The sequence below is a fragment of the Dermacentor variabilis genome, chromosome 4 (assembly GCF_050947875.1).
Source record: "Dermacentor variabilis isolate Ectoservices chromosome 4, ASM5094787v1, whole genome shotgun sequence".
NCBI classification, from domain to species: Eukaryota; Metazoa; Arthropoda; class Arachnida; order Ixodida; family Ixodidae; genus Dermacentor; species Dermacentor variabilis.
In genome coordinates, this window is record NC_134571.1 from 39,035,491 (window position 1) to 39,059,649 (window position 24,159).

Consider the following 24,159-nt stretch of genomic DNA (forward strand, 5'->3'; position numbering starts at 1 on the left):
TTTTGAAGCTGGCCGCATTGCTGAAGGGGCTTTGCCTATCCGCCCTCTTTATGGATGCACAAGGATGATTTCTTGTTTCAGAAGGATTGTTTCAGAGGTGTCACATGGCAGCAGTGTTGGGTGTTTAGTAGCAGATAAGCTTGCCTTTGGCCACTGTCAATAATCTGTTTTTTCTCCAATGCCCCTGTGAAGTGCCTACTTTTTGGACACAACATGCTCTCCATGCATGCATGCATTTTTAGCTTGTAAAGATGTCTATTACCCCTTGCCTCAAGCTGGTCCTTGCTGATGTCAACCAAGAAGGCAGTGGGGAGTATGGCGATGCATACTTACAAAGCACTGCTAATACCAGTGAAACCAGATTAGTGGAGCTGCCGTTTTTTTTTGTCCACTCCATCTTCATCAGTTACAATGAGCAGTTCTTTGTCCAAACAGAAGGCATATGTAGTTGGTCATGCATAGCCTGCGCACTAAGATTTGTTGGCGTGTTACAAGAGACGTGCCTGAGAACCTTAGCAGTGTCTATACGCAAAAACCTTCTGATGTGTTGATGACTTCCTTCTCTTTATCACAGTTTGCCTGATGAAGCCAGCAACTTGGTCAATTAGATGTTCAACAGGCTTCCCACTAGTTTTCCCAGCGTCTCCTTTACCAGTGTGCTGCTCATAGATATCTGTTTTCTTGACCTTGCACTGCACTTCAACCATGGCCACACCTGCTGAACCTATAGTATGCGATCAGAAAAGTGCTATACATCACGTTGCTCCAAACTCATGACAAGCTAGAAGGCCTTGAGGAACACCTTCATTAATTTCCGTCCTCATCATACTGTAGGAAGCTTCGCATGACAAGTGCAACAATTAACATCTGCTGGTTTTTCAGTGCTATTCCTGTCCAGCTTGCTGAAAGCTATCCTGAGTGTTTCAAAAGCAAAACTGCTGCCGGACAAGAAGTGCATAAAGCAAGGGTAGCTATAACCATATATGTCACACAAAATGAAGAAGGCCACCGAGTGTACAGGCGGTTTAATTCATATCCAACAAGCTTGGTTCTCTCTTTGCAAGTGAGTAAACCCAACTTGCCCCAAAAACATGGCCTGTGACAAACTATGTGCCAGATGCTGTGTCCCCTGCAAAGCTGAAGATGTGTACAAGATCCTGACACCCGCAGTGGCTTCTACACTGCGCAAACAGTTTACTATAAGAACGACTGCCTCAACTAATATGCTAATAACATGAAAACGGGCAGAAATTTGGCTATTCATTGGACCCCACTGCAGGTGCAAGCCACTCTTCCGCCAGATGCGTGTTGTTCACAGGAACTGGAGCTATACAAATGCAGATAAAAACAATGATGTTTGAAAGTAGTAGAGTTGAACTATATTCTGCACAAACAGTGCTACTTGCAGTGCTGGTAACTTATAGCTACAATTCATGGCTGCCCCACCATGCAAAGGCACTATTCTTGAATTAACTTCTATTTATGGTGGCCATATATTGCAAGTACATATCATCCACATTATGTGCAATATGATTAAATGATGTCAACTTTGATAGCCATTCCTAATCTGAGATACAACAAAAGAACTAATATAGGCAACAAATCGTAATTCAAAAAGACAACCAGTGCACAGGATAAGTGACAGACTTCCTTTTATTGAACAAAAGTCACATGTCAACAACAGTGGGTAGCAAGCTTGGGTGACAGAGGCAAAACTTAGCGAAATGCTACACTCATACTCAAATGTAAAACAGCCTATGACACAAAAAACATATTTTACTGAATGAAAGGGCAAGACTCCATCCAAGAATGCACTATGGCACCACATAATTGACATGGTGTAAAAGATGTTAACATGCCCTCTCCATAAAAAAAAGAAACACTTAAAACATGCCTTAAAAGGCAATGTGCAGAGTCTGAAAGCAAGGAAAAACAACCCAAAAAAGGTTTCGCTAAGTCTTTCAATGATTAAAATTGTCAAGCTGTCTTGTCACTTCTTAATGAATCTGCACAGCGGAAAAGGATGAAAAGAAAGCCCAATAGCAGGGCCACAGAAAATGTCACCAAATAAATAAACCTTGCTTACCAAGGATACTGGTTTAGTTGTCCGACTCTGCAAAATAATTGTCTATGAGCTTTTCTTGTTTAGAACGGTTTAGCAGATAGCGGAAAAAATGGACATGAGAGCATCAGGTGCATGCATAGTCTATGCACGAAGAGCCACTGTTTCCTTACTTTTTTTCTCTACTACTATTCACGAATATGTAAGTGCCTTAATAGCACTGCTAAAATCCTACCTCAAAACACAAGATTGGGCAAGTTGTGGCATAACGAAAATTGGAGTTCCACTCATACTGTGAAAGTGATGCAATAAATGGTGAAATATGCGCAGGAAGCTTGCTTCATTCGGTGTTTGTTGAAGTGAACACTTGCCAGCGCAAGTCAGTAATCTCCTTTAAAGAAGTAAAATAAGTGGGAGTTGTGCCTCCCAGTGTTGAAGTGGAAAGACTAGTTTTCTTCCTCCTCTTTCACATCCAGACTTGGTCTCTGGTCTCCAGAAAAACAACCCTTTAGCTTCTTACTGCTGAATTAATTTGGTTTTCTCAAAGCTATATTTGAGCTACCCATTGCTAGGTCTCGCGCTCTGCCCCGTCAACCAGCCCCATCCAGCAAATCTGAGAAGCCAAGCACTAGAATATTAATAAAGCAGATGCACCCAATCACTGTCATTACATGTAAGAAGAAAAATTAACATAGTACTGCCTTCACAAGTGGGGAAAGTGATGAGTAAGAATTTGAAGGCGTGGACGCCAGCTCTATATACAGCACGCAGACATTGAACAGGTGTTAGCCAATCATGGCACCTGTTGGCTAGATCGCACTCTCCAGGATCGGTATTCGCCACGACTGTACCTTCAGCAGAGTGGCTGAAATGTAGAATTGTGGACTGCCAGTCTTTTGATCATATGTTTGAATGAATCACAATGAGAACTTTATCTGCAATATTCTAGCAATAAATTTGGGAATTAGAGCGACAACACCAGTAGACATCAGAACCAGGGGAGTTGGCCCATAGCAGCTATTGGTGTAAAAAAGAAGACTGGCATAAGAAGAATTGAGATGTGCACGCTACATGCCTTTGTTCTGGTAGTGTTCCACTACTTTGGTGCTACAGTTAATGATCTCGAATGAGTTCAAGGAGCAAGAATTTAGTCCAGAAAAAAATATTACGCATAACAGCTGTATCTAGTTGTATCATTTGCCTATGCCGCTGTATATAACCCTGTCCACACTGCTAGGAAGGGAAGCGTAGCAGAGGGCGGCCGAAAGTTGGGTGGGCGGATGAGGTTAAGAAATTTGCAGGGACAACATGGCCACAATTAGTATATGACCGGGGTAGTTGGAGAAGTATGGGAGAGGCCTTTGCGCTGCAGTGGGTGTAACCAGACTGATGATGATGATGTCCACACTTACCTAAAGCACATGAGTGGCATCCTAAACAAAATTGAGCTTTTGATATTGCTTTGGAGAAAATTAATCTGTTTCAGCCTAACAGTATGTATACATATTGCACATACCTGCATTCGGTGTACCTTATCACCAACTGTTAAGTCACCTTCTTACCTTATCAGCGAATCACTCCTGCAACCAAGTGTGCTGGTCTGGGTTTTACCTGCATTTCCACCTGTGCAGTTGGTAAAAGTCTTTGGCTGTTTACTATAACTTCATATTCAAACATAAGGTTGCATTAGAGGCTTTCACACCACTAATGACTGGGCAAGCTTCACGAAAGGCCACCAGTACCTCCTCATTGCAGACTGTGCTCAACATCCTTCTTGGTTGGACTGTGACTAAGAACCCATACATCTTTCCTCCAAAGCGGCTGGCATTGACGATGGTTTGATGCAGAAAGAGGCTATTGTCTTTCCCAGATGCTGGTTCAGCCTCGCGAGGCACATTCCTTCAGTCAATATGCACACTGTCAATGTGAGTGAGACTGATCAAAGGTTGTCTATGGTGTCAGGTTTCTTGCCTGGTTTCGGTAGTGGCATCATGACCAAGTGTTTTCACTCTGTGGGGAATTCCAATATTCCAGATTTCATTGATTACAAGCAATAGTGCTTGCTTCCTTGTTTCGGCAAGATTCCTCAACATCTGAAAAATGACTCCATCTTTGCCATGTGCACTCTGTGGTGTCTGCTTCGTCAAGGTGGCATCCTCTTGGCCGTATGTCTTTGCATCCCCAGTGCGGGTGATGTGCATTGAGCTCACCTCGACTGAGTATTACGTGCTTGTGAAAGCGAATTTGAAGCTGTCAAAGACAAGTGAAGTCGCCTTGGCTGTGGTGCCTGGTTTTGGGACAGAGGTAGACCATTGCCAAAACGGCTTTTAGCCTGCAGCACACCACTGCAACTTTCTGATGAGACATATGTTTATTCAAGCCGTTTCTTCCTTGCCCTAATTCAATAATAGCCAATTTTAGCAGCTGCAAATCAAGCTGACTTCAGAAGACTGCTGATTTTTTAGCCACTTCTAGTAGATTATTGCATGGTTAATTTTCTAGTTGGGCATGACATGCTTTGTGCTTAAAAAATGAACTGTTCAAAGAATTATTGGAGTAATATTAGGACAGGCAACTCTGATTGAATCATCACTGCTTTTGTCGCAAAATGTGGCAATGAGCTAGGCAGATGCTGTCACAAAACCATAGGTTGTACAAGTACAGAAGAAACAAAATTGGAGTTCTGAAATTTAAAGCCATATTTTTACAGCCTCTCTTTATACTGCTGACATTAGAGAGCTTTAGATTAGTGGACGCAAGCAGCGTGCGTAAACAAGCACCATGTTTGGGTATTTCTGGCACCCATGTGGTTTGCATAACCAAGCAGCACACGAGTCGTTTGCGTCCTCTTATGCAGTACTATTATTTTCATTGTAAAACAACCAATATCAAAGTAAGTCTGATCAGCCTGCATCAATATGCTAGAAATTTTTAAGCACTTAAGGTGTGTTGGTTGAATGTTTAAAGCACTTCACCACACCCTTGGTCACTAGACTTGAACTTTCCAGTATTACTTGCTAATCAACTCTTGAGGTGTTTACGTTGCTTTTCTGTGCTGTAAGATTAGTTTGACAGTCCTAATAGAATTGTTAAAGTGAAGGTATGAGCTGTTGTATTGGCCATGTCATTCTATAACTGTTAGATCTGACACTGTCAAAGCACTTGGCAACATTAATCAGCTTCACCTCACTATATATATGTATTGCGGTAGGACCATTCAGCACGTGAAAATAAAAATACCGGCAAATAGAGAGTTCGAGAGCACCTGAGATTATAGTAAAGCGGGCGGGGCAGTATGTTCAAGGTAACAAATGTGTTGCGGTGAAGTTATTGCAGACGTATATACACATTCATTCGTCCCAACTTTGCACCGAACCCTGCGTCCCGTTGCTAAAACTAAGAGCGCGAAAAACGGGCACAAATGCAGCTGAAGATTACAGGGCACAGTATTAGGCTCCACCTCACTGTGCTTATCGCGCCCTTAGTACGAATAATATTAAACATCTACTCTGCACTTCGTGGAATTCTGGCAGATCATGTGACATCACTAAAGCTCCGTTATGTTCACAGCACTACGCGATAATTGTCGTAAAGCCCACGATAAAAGTAAATCACATGAAGTGACGGATAGTGCACTAGCGCTGAACACGATTGAAAACATGCGCTGCCCTATTTCAAGGACGCGTGAACAGTTGTGAGCAAACACCACCTTATGCATTATATTACTTACGTAAGTCGTGGCGAAAAACACGTGCAATACCTCCGCCTACGAGTCCCGTCAAGTAAAAGTGCATGTGCGATGTGATGACGCTGCCGAAAAGGGGCGAACACGACGACGCTGCTGCACAGCGCCGGTTCGCAAATTGCATTGCCGTGGCGCTACGCCACTTGAATATTTCAATCGTCAGCACCAATGAATTCTTCAGAAATACGGATCTCACACCACCAGAGTTCACCGAGACTTAAAGCCGACATGCCACACCACTACTACTGCGCGACTTTTAGCCAACAAGTACTGATCCCACTGCGGAGACACACGACCAGTGGTCGGCGTGGGCCGGAGATTCAACGCACGCCACGGCATCGCGGTTCGCAGAACTTCGCTGCCGAGGCGCTAGGCCACTTCGACATTTCAATTGTCAAGGAAGCACGGGTCACACAACGCAGATTCTGTACTGCCAGAGCTCACCGAGGCGAAAGCACAGATGGCGAAAGCCGCACTGTCGCATCACCACTACTCGCGGCTTTCCCGCTAAGTACGTACAACCAACACACAAGCAACGCAAGCACAATCACATAAGCAACGTTGAACAACGCGCGGTCCGCGCGAGCCGGTGAACGATCACGCCGAGAACGAACACGCCACGGCGTCGCTCGGCGCAACCATCATGCCTTCTCAAAAGTCCCTAAACGATCCTGTCCCTAGGCACCTAGGATCAGGTCACGTGAGGGATTTTTGTACGACAATTAGACGCACGCGGCGTCCGCAAGCTGGGTTGCGTAACCACTCGCGCATGCGCAAGCGCACGCGCCGTGCGCTGTATTCTCGTACCCGGCCGCTTTGCGGCGGCGCGTACTCTGGACCCCATCAGCGCTTTCAGCGGCAGACGACGACCCGGCGCAGTTTGGAGTGTTCGGCAGCACCGGTGTCGACGTAGCCAGCTCTGGTGCGGTGGTAGGAGAGGAAAAAGAAAAGCAAAGCTCGCCAAACCGAATCTCTGGATCCAGCGGACACAATCCTAGGTTGGTACTTCCATTATTCTGCCGTTTTCTGCTACGCCGCCAACTCGGACAACGGGGAACTGCGCGACGACGTCGTCTGCTCTTTGTTTTGGTTGTGCAACAGTCAACGGGAAGGTTAGGCCTGACGCGCCGGCGTCAAAGTTGGGCGTCGGCTGCAGCTTGCGCGCCGGGTGTGTTCTGCTTGTTGCGCTTTGCTCGTTGCCGCTACTGGTTATGCTCACAGTTTGTGACTGACGTTGCTTTGCTTGACGACGCCGTAGTATATCTAACCATGTCTTGCCGACGTAATCGAAAGCCCATCCCTTAGTCATCTGAAAACAAAGCACTGCGATACGTCATAATAGTTCGTTTTTGTGTAACCCGAGATGGGGGGAGGTGTCGCGCAACTGTTGTGTGAGCTGGGACCTGTCAACCGAACTCTGGCGCGCCTCTCATCGTTTCCCTTGTCGACGGTGTGGCCAGACGTTCGTATTCGCACTTTTCGCCGGGCCGGCAGGTTTGTAGGCGCGAATAGCCCTGTTGGGCATCTTGATCCTTCTCTCCGCAGCTTTGGCTAGGCCGTCAATGACCTATATTGGTTGCGCCCGATTTTGAACAGGGGCCAATGCCACCCCGTTGGCGCTTATTAATGACCAGCCGTTTTGCAAGTATTATTTTTCTTCGATCGTGCTTAACCCGCCATTGGAAAATAAATATCCCGTGGAGGCTTGGTTTTGCAGTTTCTTCCAAATTTGCAGTGTGTTTATCAGTGTTATCGTGCACTCTTGCAGTAATGCTAGAGCGTTCCTCGCATGGAAAGTGTATTAGTGACTCCATCAACATTCTGTTACTTAACCGTGGGCTTTGTTCAACGCGGGAATACCGAAATGCGTAGTTTGCGCTCCATGGCGTTGCTAGTCATCCCGGTACCCTGCCATTGCTACCGGTTAAAATTTCCTCCTATGCCCAGAATGCTTATGGGCGTAGTCTAATTGTGCCACTTTGACGAAGCACTTCGAGCAGCTCACTTTGACTCCTTTCTTTTAGTGGAAACTTTGGTATCTTGTTGCTCAGAGATCCCTTATTTCGCGCGTATCTAGTTGCTGGTAATCTCTCAGAGATTGTTCAGCTTTACGAACTGCACCTTGGCGTAGTACCGACGCGCCGTATGCTATACCTTGATCTGGCTGTTGACTTTTCAAGATGCCGCACAGCGTTATATCTGCACTGTCTGCTTGTTCACTAGAGCAAGAACACCCCTTTCCCCTCCCCCTTTCTTTTTAAGCATCGTTGCTTAATTATTACGCAGAATGACATGGGGTAGGCAACCGTCGTGAGGTCTGCTCTAATCTGGCGCTCTCTCAATCCCGGCTCCTCCTGCGGCCGGCGCTGCGGTGCTACGACTGACTACGAAGGCCTCTTGCGTAGACGGCAGTAATGGGATGAAGCCGCGCATTTTGATTGTTGCTGCAGAGAGCTGAACTCTCCACGTGAAACTTTGTCGGCGCGCGTGCTCGATAAAGGATGACATGAATTATAGCGGTTCTTACTAGCGAAGTATGTTACTTGCGAAATGCTTTTCGTTGCATTTCCGATCGATGGTTGTCCTGGCAGAGTTTGCCGTAATCAGCGAGATCGATTCAGGTTTTAAGGAATCGCATGCGTCCCAGCAATCTGGTCCCGACCGCTTCCTGGCAGCAAGGTTTAACTGCCGTGACTTGACGGCACGATTGGGCTGTCACGGCTAAGGTTGCGACGTAATAGCCGTAATAGCTCTTCGGTAACGATTGCGAATGGATGTCTTCCGCCGCCAGACCGATCGGCCTCTCTCAGCCGTGAATGCAGACTTGGCCTTGTTTGCCAAAGATCTAGGGGGGAGAGTCGGACGCGTTGCCACGTCCTCAAAATAGCAGGCGGGCAGCCTCCGAGGGGCGCGTAGGCGCCGGTCGCTGCGCTCAAAGCTTGTGCGGGGAGGCCGCTACGGCGCCATAATTCTGCCCCGACCCCCTCTCAGCGTGCTCGCGTGGGACGAGTTCGGAAGCGTGCGGCCGCGCACACCTTGGTGCCGAATGGACGCGAAAATAGTGCCCCATGTTGCGCGTATGCCAGCACTATCTTCAGATTACCAGAATGTACCTAGCTCTAGTACACTAAAACATAGCGCGTGTAATTTTTATCCTGAGGTGCCTCTATCGTCAGTGTGCACCGCGATAGTTCCACACCTCAAATATGTTAAAGCGGGCGCGCACTGATATGCGGCGAATCCGATGTCTGTGTGCAGTTACACTTTGCGGCTTAGTATCGTGCTTTCAGCGAAGGAAGTATACTGATCAATGAAAGAACAGCTTATGCAGAACGTCTCGCAGCACAGATTGGACAAGAAGTCGCCACACCGTAACGTGTGTAGTCCGAGCGCCGCATGTGGTGCTGAAACGTAAAAGAAAAAAAAGTTTGGACTTAACCATTCAGCACAAGTAGCTTACGCGCCTGCTTGTATTCGGCTTGTTCATGCGTAATCGTGCTCAACACGCGCTCCTCCTACTTCAGCGTCTTTGGCAGCAGACGACGCCAGTTTCACCACGCGCCTGAGCTCCGGCGTCCGGTTGATCCTCGCCACCTTTCATCCGCGGCGCGTAAACCCTTTCGTGGGGAGGTGGCAAACGTGACTGGGCTAGTTTCTAGGGCGACAGTGTCCATTGTTCCGCCTCCCTCCTTCACATCCCTCCTGCTGCGATGCGGCCTCGCGGCCCCGTCCGAGCGCGACGCGTGACCCCGCGCGAGCGGCGCAGCCAGAAGCCGGCCTGCCGCCCTTTCCCGCAACCTCTCGTCGGGCTTCCTTCGCATTTTCTCGGCTGGCTGCCTTTGGCGGCGTTGCGCCTGCAAACTGGCCCGGCGATTCCCGCCGCCTTTGGTCGAGTTCGTACCGGTAAACGCCGTGGGCCCGCAGCGCGCCCCCCACACTCCCCCTCCCTCTTAAGCGCGTTGCGCCCGAGAACTGGCGATTCCTCCTGCTTGCGGAGCAATTTGTCCTATTCCTAGGCGAGGCCCTTAGGGCCTCTCACACAGTACATAGTACACACACAGTACATAGCTCCCCGCAGGCCGTACTTCTACATCTCCCTCCCCTAAAGGGGGGGATTTCGCCTACCGATTAAGAAATGTAGGTTACGGGAGTAGGCTTGGGAGAGGACTGGGAGAATAGGACAAATTATCTGAATACTCCCTACACCATAACCTTGGGCCACAAACGAGGACCCTTGGCTACTATGATCTGCTGAAGGGACATGACTTTTCAAATAGCTAGGTGGGTTCTTGGCACAGATCAGAGGCCTGGTGTATCAGGAGATACTGTTATGGATATTGCTTCAAAGTTACTTCATTATAGTTACCGTGGTGAATTGTCCGCGTAAAATATTTCTTTGCACACCTACTACCATGGTAGCTCAATGGTTGTGGCATTTTGCTGCTGAGCATGAGCTTGTTGGCTTGATTCCTGGCTGCAGCGTCCTATTATAGTGGGTACACATTGGAGAAACGCTCATCCTGAGTGTTAGGCTTGATTATGAAAGCCTGGTTGGTCAAAATTTAAAGCCCTTCATTGTTGTCTGTCATTGCCCATGTGTTGCTTTGGGATGTTAAAGGTCGGGCAATTTCGTTATATTGGAAAATAACTCAGCCCAGGAGCTCGGAATGCTTGAGAAAGCAGTGCATGGGAGCAAGGGACGAGAAGACATAATGCGACAGGTTGACGTGGCATAGCTGCAGGTTAGTGTACGTTAAGGTGGTCATGTTTGAATTATCACACAGTTGTTTATCATGGATGGCTTAGTGCCCATAGGCGTGTAAGCTTGTGTATGTATAATTCGTTGAAGGGTATTTGATTTGAGTTCTGCTTCAGTGCTTTCAAAAGGTGACCCCTGCCTCAGTTTTGTTCATGACCTCAGCAGGTGTAAACATTCTGCTGGTCAGCTTGAACAGCTCAGTTTAACTGGCTGCTTTAACTAGTTCGAAAGGAAGCACTTCATTAATAGGTGAACTGCTGTAATCTTAGAAATTGCTTATTTTTCTAACAATGCTGTTCACAATTATAATCTTATGGTTTGGGCAGGTGCATGTTGGTGTGGTGTGTGTGTGTGTGTGTGTGTGTGTGTGTGTTTATATAACTAACAGCGTGTGCATGTTGACTGCCCCCATGCTGTCCCACCCTGGTTACCATGGACACAGTGGTCATCTCCTTCTGAGCGTGCATCATGGACAAGCACCCCAAGTAAGCAGCCTGTTGTGTGCAGAGAAACTGTTGCATAGTACTTGTAGGATCTTGTGCAACCAGTAGACCTTTCATTTGGGGAGGGCCGAGACATTGCACCTCTTAACTGTATTTGGTGGATGCCTCAGCAGTGCTTTCAATCTGGGAAAGGCAAGTTCACAACAGTCATGAATGTATGGTGACACAGCCTTCGTTGTAAAGGCCTATAGCAAGTGTGTGTCACTAATGTTAGCACTGTTAATTTCAACATTGCGCAATTCATAAGTTTTGGAAAGTGTCCTCAAGTTGCTCTGCATACCCAAAAACTCGAACTCCTTCATATGCCTTTTACGTTCCTTTGTATGCCCGGCCAATAGTGCCCTTTAACTTTTGGTCCCCCATTTTTGAAACTCCCTATTTTGCTTATTCAAGGATCTCTGGTAGAATTCCAATGTTACTACAAGCTTATGGCCTTCAGGTATAAATCTGCTTTATGGCACATAATTTAAACTCTGAAACATACAGTGCTTTGTGTGGCTGAGTGCCTTAAAATGTGGCTACAGTATCATGTTGACGAACAAGCCAAATCACTAGTTATGTATCTTCAATAAGGGAGCTCATGGAATGCAAAAGATCGCTACAATTTATGAAGAAGCCATACTCTCTAATGTTTAGTTTTACTTAATTTTACTTCAAAAACAGTGCCGGATATTGCCACAGACAGAAAAGCGATTGACCTGTTTCTCTCTTGTACACCTCTGTTTTTGTGGTTTTTCTACTATTAGTCCTGAATTGACAGCGTAGTAGTGTTGGCACTGTGAGTGGCTAGTCTGTACGAAATAATTTATATTTCTGCTAATACATGAGTGCCCCAGCACATACTATTTCAGTGGGCGACACATGTGTACAGTGCAAACATCCTTGATTTCTGTCCTCCTGCTTTTTGCAAGTTTACTGTTACTAACAGAACTATAGATTTTATACATTTTTGCTAAATGTAGTGTCGTGCATCTGCTACTCTAAATGTCAGCTCAGTTCAAAAATGGAATTGGTTTGTACAGAAATCACCTGTTGCACATCCTGTCAACATACCAATCAGGGGATATCTGGGTGCCAAATTCAAGAGCTTTATTTTCTCAGCTACTGATCATTTTTCCGCCAAATAAACTCCTAGCTTTGTACCAATACTTCTGTTCGCCTGAAACTAGACAAGTTACCATTTCTGCATCTCAAGTTATCTAGAATGATCTACTTTTAATGCCGAAAAGTGCTGTCAGAACCCCAGATTAGACGTGTGAAGTAGAAAACAACTTTAGCCTGGTATTTAATAAAGAGATTCAACCTTTTAGTTTTTAGTACATTACCATATTGTTGTGCATATAACCTGCACTTGGAATTTCATGCAATTCCAGAGTGTGTTGCATGTTATTTATATCCAGGCACAGTCTCATTGCAGCAAAGCTGTACATAGAGGCAGACTTTGCTTATAAGTGCCTGATGTACAACTATAAAACTACCTTATGGTTCAGTGGAGAGCGTCCGTGAAACATGCAACACTAAAGTTTCTTTTTGATGTAAAGACAACACGAAGTAAACAATGAAAAAAGTTGTCAGGTGGACAAGTGCCATGTCTAATGTGGCGATTATGTCTATTTTATTTTATGGTGCCTTTACACCAGAAGTGAACCCGTATGAAGTGGTCCAACTTTCAGTACTTCTGAATATTGTTCGTGGGGCTTTCATATGTGCCACCTGTTGTGCCACTGACTTTTTAACTATTTGAATGTGGTTCTATGTGTGCGGTTACGTGAGTGAGTCATATGCACGAATTATGTTGCTTCTCTTTTGTTGTAATGGTGTAAATTATGTTGTGGTGCCTTATGGGTGATAATGCACTGTTGCACAAATGACTTAACTCTGCAAAAGCTGATGCTGCAGGATGTAGTCTTTGATGCACAATCTGGCCTAAAAGAATTAAAGAAAGGGGTGCTCTTGGCCCATAGAATTGTCTGCCAGTCACTTTGTCATTTCTTTAACTGTACCTTTAAGCGCAATATAGGCATTTGCTTTAGTAGAAATGACTGAGGGGTAGCACATTCGCTGTGACAGACTTGTTGATAGTTAGTACGACGAGTGTTGCCAAACCAAAGTGATGTCTGATTGTGCGATTCTCCTCAACGCCTATTTCATTGTCTCTGCTCATATGTGCGCTACATGGTCAGATGTTGTACAGTGTTGGCTGATGGGATGGCCACGTATTCCTAGGGTTGCCGACGAGATTCAGCAGGAGCTTGCGAGCTTCAACGCTGCCTCCTTGAAGCACACCGAGACCCAGGAGAAGGTCCTTCTTCCTTCCAAGGAAGGTTTGTGTCTGCCCTTCTGATTAATCAGTGTTGCACATTTTCTCCCATTTTTGTTTGTTTGTTTGGAGGTCCTACCTGGTCTAGTTTCCCATTGCCTAGTAAGTGCTAGTGCATGCTTTCTTGCATGTATGTTATGGTGTCAATGTTGAGTCATTATGGTTAACTCTTTGAGGGCAGATTTTCTTTTTATTGCAGATTCCAATTCTTCTTAGCGACTTACTTTGAAAAAAAATTTTGTATTTATATATGTACTCTTCATTTATGAATAACAATAAAAAAGAAAATAAACTTATAGGAGTTAAAAATTTGATGCATTGTTATGCACATAGTTCAAGGCTTCGAAAATGGGCACACGAGAATATTTCATAAGACTCAAATTTTCCTGCTCTTACACTAATATATAAATCCATAGCGTAATCGAACTGCGTAGGTGCACGCACTCAAGAAAATTGTGTGGTTGTGTGCCCACCAAAAAAGCAAAACGTGTGCCAAACTTCCGCTAATCTTCATCTTAACGCCAACCAGAAGCAATTAGTTTTCACGTGTGTCAAAAAAAAAAAAAAAAAAGCATTGGAAACGCATGCATGGCGGCATCCTTCCTATGTGCACCCCTGTGAGCACTAAACGAGTGAGAAACAAGCTGTCACCCTTTGACCGATTAGTAACGAGATAGCCATCAGTTTTGCAAGCTCAAGAAGCTGAAGCTGCCCGCGGAACAAAACCCAAACCACTGTCGGCGCTTGCGCCAATGCGCGAGAGGTAGTATATAGATACACTGGAGCAAACTAGCTCTAAAACAAACCATGCAACGAAAACCGAGTGGGAGGCACGTGAAAAAATTTCCTGTATTCCCACATAGTGGCAGCACGTGGCAGAAAAGAAAAAGTTAGGAAATTGGTGCGCTTTTTAAACGTACAGACGGCGCCGTAAATATACGGCAACGACCATTTTTAGACTTGTTTGTGGCACCGTATATTTAAGTCATTGACCCTCAAAGGGTTAAACTGCCCACTATCATTTGCGGTGTCCAAATTTCTTAGTGAAGTAAAAGTATTCAACCCAGGCCATCGGTATAGGAAATCTTTCTGGGGCTGTATTGTAACAATTTCATTTCCCCTTCTCGCCTTTGTCATAAAGCTTGCTTGAACACAGCTGTGCAGTCACATTATTGCTAGGATCTGTCACTCGGGATGACAGATGAAAATGGAAAATAAAATATTGTTGGAAGAAATAGGCCCTGGTATGGTTCTGCATGAATCTATATTGTTGCAAGCAGTGCGAGTATAATCAGTGGAAGCTTAAATCTGAGCAAGTCGAAAACAGCTGAAGTGCATTGTTGCATTACCAGGTTTGACTGCATTTGCAATGATGGCACAATTTGAGCTTCAAAGCATACGTGTAGGATTATGCAATGACTGGAAATCGGCTACAGCACAATTGCATGTCACACTCCCATGTAATTAAGCACAAAAGGCATTGTGATTAGGTTTTTTTTGTGACCTGCCATGGTAGCTTAGTGGCTATGGCATTGCACTGGCAAGCTTGAGGTTACAGGTTTGTTCTCGGCCGATACAACTGCATTTCTATAGGAGCAAAATGCAAAATGTTTGTGTACTTAAACTTAGGTGCATGTTAAATAACCCCAGGCAGTCAAAACTAATCCAGAGCCCCCTACTATGGCATGCCTCATAATCACGGATTTTGGCACATAACGCCACAGAATTGACTTATTTGTGTTCACATTTCAACTTGTGATTACCTTGCCCGGTGGTTTGAGCACTGTTCTGGCACCTAGAGTTGCAGATAGTTAACCTGTAGTCTTGAGTCAGTGGCCTCGCGGAAAGGCAGGTGAGTTTCCGTGACGGTAACGGGAGCAGGTAAGGCTGTCCATGAAATGTGGTCCGCGTGGCCTGTCATGCAGATGTGCAGCAGGAGAAGATCCACAACAGCCTGTTGGAAGGTGTGGAGCAGTTTGAGAAGACAAGCATGAAGCATGCACAAACGCAGGAGAAAGTGTGCCTCCCCAAGAAAGAAGGTTAGCGCCGGGTGCGCAAAGCTTCTTGCTGGTGCCACTCCTCAGAAATTCAGCACTTTCAGTTCCGTTAATCCCTTGGTGTTGGCAGTGAGCAATTCGTGATGGATTTGACTGGCAAAGCAGGTACTGCAAAGTAGATGCAGCAAGTTCTGATGGCCAAAATTCAGTAGGAGCATTGCTGGAAACGTTTTATGTAAAGGAAAATTTAGTCACTTGTATTATTTGTGAAGTCGTTTGCTAAATATTTGGTAATGAAGCGTGCTAATGTTCACTTCCATGTAACCTGAAAATCTATTATCTTGGTAGCACGCTTTATATAATAGAGGTGGGCGAATATAAACTTCGAATATGAAAATAAAATTGAATGTTGAATAGCCAAATGCAGATGCATGCATTTACACTAGGATTTCAGTAGGATTAGGTTCCACACCCATACTGAATACTGCAAAAAAGGTGGGTATAGTACAGCAACAAAGGATGTTTTAAATTTAAGATCACTAATTGTCATAAAAAATAACTGTATGAATAGCCTCGAAACTTTAGAGCATGATTGCAAACAAGCTTTCCAAGAAAGAATGGCTGCTGTATGACTGACTTTCCAACAATGCGAAATGTTTGCCAAGAAAACATAAGTTGTGGAGAAATAAAGAAATGCTCCCGAAGGACTTGTGTGCCATAAATGCATGTAAAAGGAGCAGTTTCAAGAAAAAGAAATCGAAGGTTGTAGCATAAAAGATGAAACTGATACATGACCAGACTGCCAGAAATGACAGACAAGAAAGATTGCAGGTTGTCATGTAGGCTTTCACGATGAAACTGAAGGCAAAGCTTGCATTACCCATGTTGTTTCTGCATTATTGAAATGTTTTGATAACTTCTGGTAATTTGCAATGCCCTGTTTAGCGGACAGGCAACAGTAACCAGACTTTAACATTCTTTTGTTGCAAAATATTTGGTTGTTTGATGTGAAATATTCGGAAATATCTGGTGTTGTAGTGGACTAAGTTAAGCATGATGAACTTCGAGCATCTGTGAGAGTGGCACTGCATTTTATTTATACTACTTGTTGTGAGGGCTGCTGCGAGGTTGGTAGCAATATGGAGTGGCACCAGTGAAGTGTTTGCTCTGTGTACATTTCTTCATCTCTTGGTGGTTGGGTCTTGGCATGGGCAACCTTGCCACTGTCTTCGTCTCTTTCCTTCATTATGACAATGTTCTGTTCTTGTGCTGTTGAGAACGCATGTATTGTTTATTATTGCTACTATAAAGCTTTGGTGCGCATGCACTGAAACAGTTGAACTATAAAACATAAACAGAGCACGAGGTCGCGGGATCGAATCCCGGCCACGGCGGCCGCATTTCGATGGGGGCGAAATGCGAAAACACCCGTGTACTTAGATTTAGGTGCACGTTAAAGAACCCCAGGTGGTCGAAATTTCCGGAGTCCTCCACTACGGCGTGCCTCATAATCAGAAAGTGGTTTTGGCACGTAAAACCCCATAATTTAATTTTTATTTTTTTTATAAAACATAAACACTTGCAGCATCCTGCAGTACGCCTTGCCAAAGGTTTGTGCACTGTTGTGTGTTAAGTACGTCAAAAGAAGCATTGCTGTGTATTGCGCAACCATTCTTAAAAACAATATATGTGCATTTTGATTGTTCGTGTTGAAAGTTCGTGTGTGAATCATAATTGCGAGTCTGCACCTTGCATATGGTTAGTTCGAATAAAGTGCAGTGTCTTGTCATCGCATGAACTGGAGCTAGGTACCTCCTGTTCGCACACTACTTTGCCATTAGAGTTCCTTGGTGGTGGTATGCCATTTTCACTCAGCCAGTGGTGATCTTTTTCTGCAGTGTCCCAAAATGGACAACAACAGGCAAGCATTATTAGGTGGCATCAAGGGCTTTGAGAAGTCCCGGTTAAAGCACACAATCACCAAGGTGAAACAGTTCAAGCCCACAGCACAAGGTTCGAGAGGCACGGCATGGCAGTGATAGCCCCTAGAAACATGGCTACTATCCCCCCCGACCCCAGACTAGTGTAGCAGCAGTTGCAGCAAGCATGTCAGTGGTGCTTGGCCGCCACTGCATGCATTGTGGCCCCCAGGCAGAGCTTTTGTCCTCTGGCTTCCCAAAATGTGAACAGTTGCCTAGTGTGAAAATTCTGCTTCATTGGGCGTTGTGCACATTCCCAAGTATGCCAGTGCTAGTCCTTATCCTCCTAATCCTTTAATCTGCTGGCTTCCCTTTGCTAAAACCTGGTAAACAAGGTGCTTTTGATTCAGCACTGCAAAATTGCACTCCTGATCTGCGTTGCAGTTGCCAAATTTTTTTTCATAACAAGTTTGTGTTGCGCTTTGGTTCATTTTAATTGCATTCTATTGTGTGCACTGTTTGATTTGGTGGCAGCGAGACTCTGAAGAGGTGCAGGAAGTTGGCGGATAGTTGAATGCTTCAGTGCATTGTAGCAGATTAGTAGTAATGACTGACAGCATTGGCTGTTTCATGTATTTGGTTCTTGGCAGGTTCGTTAATATCCATGCCAGCAAACTTCATGTGCACCAGTTCAGGGTCACCTCATGGGCTTTTAACTGTCGGGTCTCCTGTCCTAACTACTGTGTGGTGTCCACAAGCATGCCTCTTTTCCTTAATCCATCCAATTCTGTCTTAGTGGTGCATGCTTTCCTCACTCAGAGTAATTGACATGCAATCTTTCTTGCAGACATTGAGTCGGAGAAAGAGCACAAGCAGATGATTGAAGGCATTGAGACCTTTGACCCCTCGAAGCTGAAACATGCGGAGACCAGCGTTAAGAACCCACTGCCGACCAAGGAAGGTATGTCCAGTCTTTTTTTAGAACAGACATGTCGGTGCTGCACTTTGTTCCTATTAGAATTTAGTAATATTGTCAGCTCAATCCCTATGCTTCATGTCTTGTAAAAGAGTGCAATAAGTGTGTAGTATGAGGAGCTTACAATATCTCGAAAGATTCCAGTGCTCCTATGAAACCGTTTAAGCTATATATTTACACATATAATAGCATGCACAGTGCTTTTAGATATGAAGATAAGAAATTCAGCAGACACTTAAGACTGTTTACATGTGGGAATGCAAAAGCATCATTGTCGCTTTGATGAAATGTTTATTTTTGCACGTTCCTTGTCTGCACAGGCTCTCGTCCACATTTTAACAGAACATTAGTAAGGCCAAATGAAAATGGGCCAAGTGTCTCAATACACTCGCTTGCCCGCGAGGAGTTCATAACTAAAAGGACCACTCGGCGGCATTCAATTGGACATTAACGCTTTTTATTTTACTCATTTTATACTCGTGATGTGGCTCCACCTCCTGCCCATTGGCTGCGCTGTCACATGCCCAATGATGCATGCTCCAAGTCGCACGCACTAGGCACACATTTAGTCAGTCAACCAGAACTGTAGCCGCTGTGGCGTTGGGGAAGTGTGCTTGTCGCGCACCCCGAAGGCCCGAATTCTGTTCCCACCCAGACCGAAATTTACCTAATTTGGAAACTTCCCTGAAAAATTTCACATGAATGCTAGTATTTTTTTTAGGTTTTACTCTTTGCCATCGGCCATTTTTGGTACCATCATTTGGTCACACCGCCGACAACAATGTGTATTATTGCATAATGGGGCATATGCTTTCGCATTAATATACAATTACGGAAGCTAAAGACTTTGTGTAGCTTCGTCTTTTGGCTTAGACAATGGCCATTTGCTTGGCATGAGCGGTCTGGTACTGCAGTGCACATTTTTTTGGAATTGCGTGTGCCGGGGCATGAATTGGGTGTCTCAATATCGTCACACAAAAAAGGCTTCAACAAGAGAACTATATGCTGTTACTGAGAATGAGATGCACAAACATCAGCTAGCATGGCTGGGAAAGGCAATTATGCAATGGGCTCTTTCTCTGCCAGCATTCTGCTTTAGGTGGCAATGAATATTGCAGAACTAATTTGATTGGATAGCATGAAATATGCTGCTGACAGATATCATGGTTGTTGGCTTACTTAGCGAATGAGTGACATTTGCTCCATTCTAGAAGTTGCTGGTTTGTTGCATCTTTTAATGCAGTGAAACTTCACTTGACCGAACATTTCAGTTTGAACCTTATGGATCATACCACAGTACCATTATTACATTCAATGTAAGTAAACAAAGCTTAGTGAATTGCTGTAGCACTTTTCGTAGCCATTCTAAAGAGGCACGCTCTAACCAGGTAGCACAAACAGGCCTGCAATAATGTACGTTGAATCCATACCATGCCTGTGTGTGGTTGCGTGCCAGTTGTTGGCCTCGCAGTAATTCAAAGCACGATATTGAAGTGCCCCCTTTTAGGTTTGTGACAGCAGTTGGCTCACTGCTATATTTACAGAATGCTTCTGGTACAAAGTCGCACCTACACCTGCAGCAGTATCTATGGGATTCTTCTATTGAGCAATGATGTCTCCTGCTTGATTTCCAGCCAAGGCAGCCAAATTCTGATAAGGGATGACTGCAACAATGCTCTTGTTCTGATCAAACTTCTGAACCCTGCACCAATCTGCTCATAGGGACAGCATAGTGACGATCAGCATAATCATAGTGACAAATTGAATAAAAGTGGGATAAATTGATGCATCTTAAGGGTCGATAACGGGGGCAAAGCACCTTGCAAAGCTATAGCAAGTCCTGCTGATCTACAATTTGGCCAGAAAGTTACATTCGTAATTGCTGCCTTCGTACAGGCATTTTCTAGTTAATTTTAATTGAATCAGTGTTACAGCTTCAAGCAGTTTGAAGTTAATGTGAGCCTGCTGCAGTTACTGTCCCATAGGCCCTATTTAGTCATGTAACATACCTTGCATGCATATTCAAGATGTGCTAATTGCCCGAGGTTCTTTTTTTACCATAGCTGTGTACATGGTATCTTGGTTAAGTGAAGTTTTGCTGTAGCTCACCATTGCTTCTTTACTAACCTCAAGCCCTTGCAAAAACGTTACCTTTCATCCTACATCTGCTTCTGCTTGTTGCATAGAATTTGTGGCCAAGCTTTTTTAGCATGCACCTCACTTAAATTTTAAAGTGCATAGCTTTATTTTTTTAAAAATTTTTCATATCAGATTGAATGCACTTATGCTCGGGACTCCCCATTTGTGTGTGGTGGGATGGCTACGTAGCTTCACAAGAGGCTGTGAGGTGGTGTCACTTTCTTGTAGGCACCTTTCCAATGAAGAGCGATTTTAAATAAATTAATTCATCCATTCCGATTGGTGTACACACATGGGATATATCATCGCTGAGTAAAGAGGAGAAAAGCATTGCTTATTGCATCACTTTTGTTAGCCTTGCATCAGGTACAGAAGCATTGTATTGTGGCAGTTTGTGTTTTGATGACTGAAGCACATCCAAAAAAGTTTCAAGATAAAAAAAATTGATTGACCTGCTAAAAATTACTGCATTTGCTTGTCCGAAAGCATTGCATGCCACTGAATCGTGCTTTAAACAGCAAAGCACCATTGAAGACTTAACATGCCATCTTCATATAGCCTTGATTGGCGTTATGCATTTAATCCACAAGGTTGAATGCATAATTCAGTGGGGTCAGAAAGCTGTTTGCATGCTTACTTGGGTAATCAGCTTAGACAGTAATGTTTTCAACAAAATTACCAAAATGTGCTCTGTGCAGCATAGTTAGCTGTTCAACAGCTAAAATGAACTTGTCCTTTTTCTGTGCATTACATTTTGTATCGTTGAAACCGCTGGTGGCGAGGCTACGCACTCGGCCAGCAAAGTGCGTTCTGTGAGCGCACTCGGACCGGAGTGCACTCTTCTGCGAGTACTCTGCTTGCGACACTTAGATTAGGGAAAGTACACTTAAAACCGAGTAACTCTGTATGTGCACATGCCCGCTTGACAGGGGTATAACTTTTGGGCTTGAACATTTTGCTGTATTGTGGGGGGCTGTTTCAGACACCTCAGCTGTTTGCCAAAGTACCCTGTAGCAAAAACTTGCTAACTTTGTTTGTCTTTATTAAGTTAGCCACACCACTTCATCTTTTGAAGACTCACTAAGCCCTTGCTTCCTTGTAGCACCTAGGTACACCCAAAGTTGAGAATCCAGATATAAAAGTTTAGCTTCTGGTGTGCCCTTCATAAATGTCTGGTTCTACTGTGGGGAAGAGCAATATGTCCAGCCCTTTAACATTTATGTAGCATGTGCAGCCTGGTGTCTGGTTTGGTGTTCCTGTTGTAGTTAAATGAAACTGTTCTATGCGTATGCACTGCTGTTATTTTGACGGTACGTTTCTGCTGCTTTAAAATCTTCTTTTCATGTGTTTGCTGGAAAACTGGTTTGATATAATGCCGAGATTCTTTTCATTCAGTTTTAATTCTTTCTGCCGCTCACAACCAGCCATCCTTACAACATAGGCTGAGTGCCATTTGAACCGCCATAAAACTTGAGAAAGAAATTGGAATACAGTTGCATATAAACTAGATCTTTACACTTCCATTGTGCTGCACTGATGCTTTCTGGTTGCTTGAAAATGTCCACCCATTTTTAAAGCTACTTTGAGATGGGTGCTTAGTTGAATAAGCTGCTAGGTTTTGGTACCAAGTGTTAACACTGGGCTAGCTCATTTCTCAAATTGCACCACCATCTCGCTGCTGTAAGAGATGCTCCACAACATGATTAGAAATGCACACCCCATTGCAACAAAGTGGCCTTTCTTTTGCAATAGGCTACACGTAAAGAATTTTACTTTTTTGCAGTTTGTAAGGGCATTACTATAACAAAGATGAGGTCCTGTGTGGAGGCGCAAGTGGTGTGCAACAATTCTCTTTAACGTCACCATTGCTTTCAGAATGATCATTTCTGACAAGTGATGTTGGTGCTTCTGCATGCTCATTGTGGCCGACTTTTTTTTTTTTTTTTTTCAGTCATAGAGCAGGAGAAAGCTGCGTGAAGAGCTGCGCTAATGCCAACACAACCGATGCCAAGAGAAACAAAGATCCAGTCATCGTGTATCTCCTTGTCCCGTTTTTTTTCTTCTGCATCCTCCCGGGGGTCTTCCTCTTCACATCCTGGGCATGCATCCCTCTTGTAACTCGGTGTCCACATCAGCCGTTTCTTTAGTAGCATTATTTGTGGCAGCCTTTTATCAACAGAGGTGCTTGTCTGTGCGTGCATGGTTGTCGGTAGCAGAGGGTCACGAAAGCTTAAATCTGTGCAACCAGAAGGTGCTCTGTGGTTGGGGTCGCCTTGGCTGATGTCTGACTGTGCTGTTTTTACACATCGGCACCATGCAACAACAGATTGTGTGAAAGATTCCTGTTTAGGCTGCCTTACAATTTGCAAACAAGATTTTTTTTTTTGAGATGGTTGTGGCACCTTTCGTTATTGATGCATTTTGTACGTGGAAAGGCGGTTGGATGTTTATTTAATAAATAATTTCACTTTCGGAACAGTCTCAACTCCAATGTTTTTGCGAGAAGGTACTGCAGGAGCAGACTGGCAAAGCTGGCGGCATCAAAGGTGGGTGGAAGGCTGGCAGCTGCTGTTCACATTGCTTGGAAAGTTTCACCTGAATGGCAAAGCATTAACAGCAATAGCAACTTTTATTGTTTAAGGCAATTAGATTATTAGCCAAAGTATGGCTGGTAGCTTTATGGGCAATATAAATACTTCAAGCACTGGGCGACTACAACGATGGGGTAGGGAATGGCCGGACAATGAGTTAGTATGTGTTCATATATCCAGGACATGACCCTGAGAGTGTGGCTGTAGTTAGTGCAATTGCCAACGAAATAAAGGCCAGAGCATTTCGCCATAGTTTCATGCAATAATTGCTCGAGACTCCATGTGTCGTGAGTCTATTCCACTTGTACTGCCAAAATTTGAGTACTGGTCTGTCTGGGGTGTCTGCCAAGTTAAAATTTCGAAATTTTCAGCCCTTTCTAGGTTTCCCCGAGTGGCTTTGCAAAATTTGATGAGCGACAACTTTGTTTTATGTCCACACAGGCTGACGCCATGTCGGCGTTGCTGTCACACTCTTGTGAGCACGTGAAAAAAACCGCTCAATCCAGTTTTAATTAATAGTAAGGCGTAGTGTATTTTATTCGAAAAGAAAACTGAAGGCAGGGGTTAGTTAAATGCACAGCAAATAAAGCAACCGAAAAAAAAAATTGTAAAGCCCATTGCAGATTGAGTTGCGCATTCTCAAATACGAATAAAAAGGATATGCATACAAAAGCAAATGTTTTCGTGAGGTCCGAACTTTGTCGCATGTGAGATTCAACAGCCAAGTCAACCGCGACCGTCCTGACACTCAGCCCGCGCACAACGCCTCAGTGTTGCGTTTCACTGCTTTAAAGAGTGGTTTGGTTTAGATGAGACTACTGCATCTCTGCGTCAGCCAACATTTTTTTTTTTAGATCGATTTCAAAGAAGCGGCAGCATGCCTTCTTTCCCGTTCATTCCTCACTGCGTATGTCCGTTCTTTTCTCGTCGCCCTTCCGACACGCGTTCGCCCCATGGACCATTCGAAGCATACTCTTCGCCAATTGTACAGTCAACGTCGATTTTTCGGGCACCCTAGAGGTCGCGAATACGGCCGAAAATAAGGCAGTTAAAAAAAAATATGCATGATTTTTACTGTCCTTAAGGGCTAAAATCGCCACATGCACATCGGAAAAAAGCTCTCATACCTGCCAGTACGCTTATTAAGT

General features: G+C 44.5%; 1 protein-coding gene and 1 long non-coding RNA gene across 4 annotated transcripts; one reads left to right on the plus strand and one right to left on the minus strand.

Annotated features, from left to right (window-relative positions):
- Nucleotides 1–1,635: 1,635 nt before the first annotated feature.
- Nucleotides 1,636–6,526, minus strand: LOC142578971 (uncharacterized). Its single transcript, XR_012827341.1, has 2 exons — nt 5,793–6,526; nt 1,636–2,113 (listed from the first exon to the last, which is right to left on the minus strand). It is a non-coding gene; the product is annotated as an uncharacterized LOC142578971 (long non-coding RNA).
- Nucleotides 6,527–6,648: 122 nt separating this feature from the next.
- Nucleotides 6,649–22,896, plus strand: cib (thymosin beta cib). Of its 3 annotated transcripts, XM_075688724.1 has the most exons (7): nt 6,649–6,805; nt 11,009–11,051; nt 13,296–13,393; nt 15,315–15,428; nt 18,153–18,266; nt 19,553–19,597; nt 22,372–22,896. In XM_075688724.1, the coding sequence occupies exons 2-6, from the start codon at nt 11,035–11,037 to the stop codon at nt 19,555–19,557; spliced, it is 348 nt and encodes a 115-aa protein (XP_075544839.1). In that variant the 5' UTR covers nt 6,649–6,805; nt 11,009–11,034; the 3' UTR covers nt 19,558–19,597; nt 22,372–22,896. The 3 variants fall into 3 exon arrangements, with proteins under 3 accessions (XP_075544839.1, XP_075544837.1, XP_075544838.1); XM_075688722.1 differs by lacking the exon at nt 19,553–19,597 and having other exon boundaries at nt 6,650–6,805; XM_075688723.1 differs by lacking the exons at nt 6,649–6,805; nt 19,553–19,597 and adding an exon at nt 6,953–6,975.
- Nucleotides 22,897–24,159: the final 1,263 nt, after the last annotated feature.